Source organism: Rana temporaria, chromosome 8 (assembly GCF_905171775.1).
Source record: "Rana temporaria chromosome 8, aRanTem1.1, whole genome shotgun sequence".
Taxonomy (NCBI): Eukaryota; Metazoa; Chordata; class Amphibia; order Anura; family Ranidae; genus Rana; species Rana temporaria.
This window is the reverse complement of record NC_053496.1, coordinates 94973477-94976995: the sequence shown is the minus strand read 5'-3', so window position 1 is coordinate 94976995 and position 3519 is coordinate 94973477. Positions and strand designations below refer to the sequence as shown.

The 3519-nt window shown below is 44.9% G+C and overlaps 1 protein-coding gene across 1 annotated transcript; it reads left to right on the top strand.

Annotated features, from left to right (window-relative positions):
• Window positions 1–1627: 1627 nt before the first annotated feature.
• Window positions 1628–2814, top strand: LOC120910426 (the record flags this gene model as incomplete). The annotated part of the gene is made up of 2 exons (XM_040322186.1): window positions 1628–1775; window positions 2336–2814. Coding segments are annotated over exons 1-2 (627 nt in total), but the record flags the coding sequence as incomplete, so codon positions are not given.
• Between the last annotated feature and the right edge of the window lie 705 nt (window positions 2815–3519).

Below are 3519 nucleotides of genomic sequence, written 5' to 3'. Positions count from 1 at the left end.
AAGGAACACTGTAGGGAATCTTATCAAACAAGTTCTCCGCTGGTCAAGGAATTGCAAGTTGGTGTGGTAACTACCCAGTCATATGACGACTTGCCTCCACAATACCATGCATTCCGGGATGTCTGTGATAAGAAAAATGCAGATCAATTACCTCCTCATCGCCCATACGATTGCCCCATTGAGCTGCTTCCAGGGGCCGAAATACCTTTTGGCCGCCTTTTTAATCTCTCAGAACCTGAATTAAAAGTGCTCAGGGAGTGGCTTGATGAAAATTTAGAAAAGGGTTTTATTAGACACTCAACATCTCCTGCAGGAGCAGCTCTATTCTTTGTTGAAAAGAAAGACTCCACCTTGCGTCCATGCATTGATTACAGGCACATGAATAAGGTCACAATTAAAAACCGTTATCCACTCCCCTTGATCTCGGAAATGTTGGAAAGACTTCGTTCTGCCAAAGTGTTTACAAAACTTGACCTACGGGGGGCATATAACCTGGTCCGTATTCGTTCAGGAGATGAATGGAAAACCGCCTTTAGAACCAGATATGGGCATTTTGAGTCCTTGGTCATGCCTTTTGGTCTCTGCAATGCCCCTGCGACCTTTCAGCACTTCATAAATGATGTTTTTCGAGATCTGTTGGACCAATTTGTCATTGCTTATCTGGATGACATCCTTATCTTTTCTGATAACCTGGAAGAGCACCGCAAGCATGTTTGCATTGTCTTTGAAAGATTAAGGCAGAATCGACTTTACATCAAATTGGAGAAATGTGAGTTTGAACAAACCCAGATCCAGTTCTTAGGGTATATTATTTCTCCAGATGGTGTGGGCATGGATCCTGAGAAGATTAAAGCAGTGGTAGATTGGCCTGCCCCCGGAAACATTAAGGAAATCCAACGATTTGTCGGGTTTGCCAACTTTTACAGAAAATGTATAAGGAACTTCTCTAAGGTGATAGCTCCAATTACCCAGCTAACAAAGAAAGGGGTGCCCTTTGTGTGGTCGTCTGAGGCACAGGCTGCTTTTGGAAAGTTAAAAACTCTTTTTACTTCTGCACCAGTATTGGTACATCCCAATCCTGAATTACCTTTTATAGTGGAAGTGGATGCTTCAAACTCTGCCGTGGGAGCTATCCTCTCCCAACGACATGGTGAAAAGATGCAGCTACATCCTTGTGCTTACTTTTCTCGTGTAATGTCTTCAGCCGAAAGAAATTATGACATTGGGAATAAGGAGTTGCTAGCAATTAAAGAAGCATTTTCTGAATGGAGGCATTTGCTGGAAGGCGCTAAGCATCCTGTAACCGTTCTCACTGATCATAAGAATCTGGAATTCATTCGTTCTGCCAAGAGATTGTCTTCTAGACAAGCACGTTGGTCATTGTTCTTTTCCAGGTTCAATTTTATTATCTCATATCGACCTGGGTCAAGGAATGGTAAGGCTGATGCCTTATCACGAATGTTGTCTGGGCCTCTCCAGGAAGACAACTCTGAATACACAGTCCTGCCTCAAAAGAACTTTCTAGGTGTCACAAGTTCTAAAGCATTCTTGAGTCTTCTCAAGGAAGGGTATGAGAATGACCCACTCCTCAAAGATCCTCCTATGAACATCATCCTTGATTACAAGAATGGCTTCTGGACTCAAGCACATCGCCTCTATGTACCTGAAGTTGCTCGGGTTGAAGTCCTCAAGTTGGTTCATGACTCCAAACTTGCTGGACATTTTGGAGTTTCTAAGACGGAGGAACTTTTATCCCGTTCCTTTTGGTGGCCTGGGTACAAAAGAGATGTCAAAAGTTATGTAGCCTCGTGCCTGGTCTGTGCTCGCAATAAGACACCCCGAGCTTCTCCTTTGGGGTTGCTCGAGCCACTCCCTGTCCCATCAAGACCATGGGGATCAATTTCTATGGACTTTGTGGTTGATTTACCCCCCTCTAAAGAAATGACCACTATCTTGGTTGTTATTGACCGCTTCACTAAGATGGCTCACTTCATACCAGTGAAGGGGGTACCCTCTGCAGAACAAACTGCAGAGTTGATGGTTCGAGAAGTCTTTAGACTACATGGAATTCCAGAAGATGTAGTTTCTGACCGAGGAGTACAGTTCACTTCAAAATTTTGGAAAAGCTTTTGCTCAGCTTTAGGAGTAACAATTAATCTATCTTCTGCTTTTCATCCTCAGTCTAATGGTCAGACCGAGAGGACCAATCAAACGTTAGAGCAGTACCTCCGATGTTTTGTTAGTTATCTTCAGGATGACTGGGTGGACTATCTTCCTACAGCGGAGTTTGCTTATAACAATTCTAAACATAGCTCCACCTCTCAGACCCCTTTTTTCCTAAATACCGGGCTTCATCCAGCTTTTATCCCTGATCTCCCTATCTCAACTCCAATTCCTGCTGTTACCAACAGATTAACTGCTTTACAGGAGACCCAGGGAAAATTGATCGAGACTTTGAGGGAAGCTCAGGAAAGTTACAAGAAGGCTGCAGATAGACATCGCAGAGCACTTCCTACCTTTCATGTGGGTGATCAAGTTTGGTTATCTACTAAAAATCTGAAGGTTCATGTTCCATCTGCAAAGTTGGGACAAAAGTTTGTGGGACCTTTCCAGATCTTGGCCCAGATCAACCCAGTTGCCTTTCGCCTAAAACTTCCAGCAAGTATGAAGATTCACCCTGTGTTTCACATTTCGCTACTTAAACCTTTTCACGAAAATACTTTTTCTGGAAGAACACTTCCACCCCCTCCACCTGTTGAGGTACAGGGTGAAGAAGAATACGTGGTGGAGAAAATTCTTGATTCCAGGATCTATAGGAACAAATTGCAATATCTGGTTCAATGGGAAGGATACGGGACAGAAGAAAATTCTTGGGAGCCTGAGCAGAACGTTCATGCACCTAGATTAACAAGAGAATTCCACCAGAGGTTCCCTCACAAACCAGGCCCTAAGACGTCCAGTGGACGTCCTGGGAGGAGGGGAGTACTGTCAGGACCTGGATTTGAACCTGGGACCTCAGCTGTGTCTGGCAGTGAACCTTCTCACTGAGCTATCTGGGATGCTGGACAGCTCCCTGTCTGATCTGCTGGACAAACCCATCTGATCCATTGAACATTCCTGCCTTGTGTCTTGATTGTCTTGAACCTTGAACCCCTTGCTCCTCCCACGAACTTCCTGATATAAGCCATGTCTCTGCACTTCCTCCTTGCCAGAATATTGTGCTATCTCCAGCCTATATCTTGCTCCTGTCTTCCCTGCTGCCGTCCATATTTGCTACTGCTCGTTATCGACCCTTGGCTTCCCTGCTGCCGTCCATATACGCTTCTGCCTGATCCCAACCTACAAATACTCATTACCGACCCCTTGGCTTGTTATCGACTACGCTTCTGTTTGATCCTTACCTGCTTATCTGATATTGTACCCCGGCTTTCTCACCTCCTGGTGGGGCAATCCAGAGGACCGCGACCTGGCGCTAACACGCAGCAAAATCCATCTTCACCTTCAGAAGCTCTGGTGAAT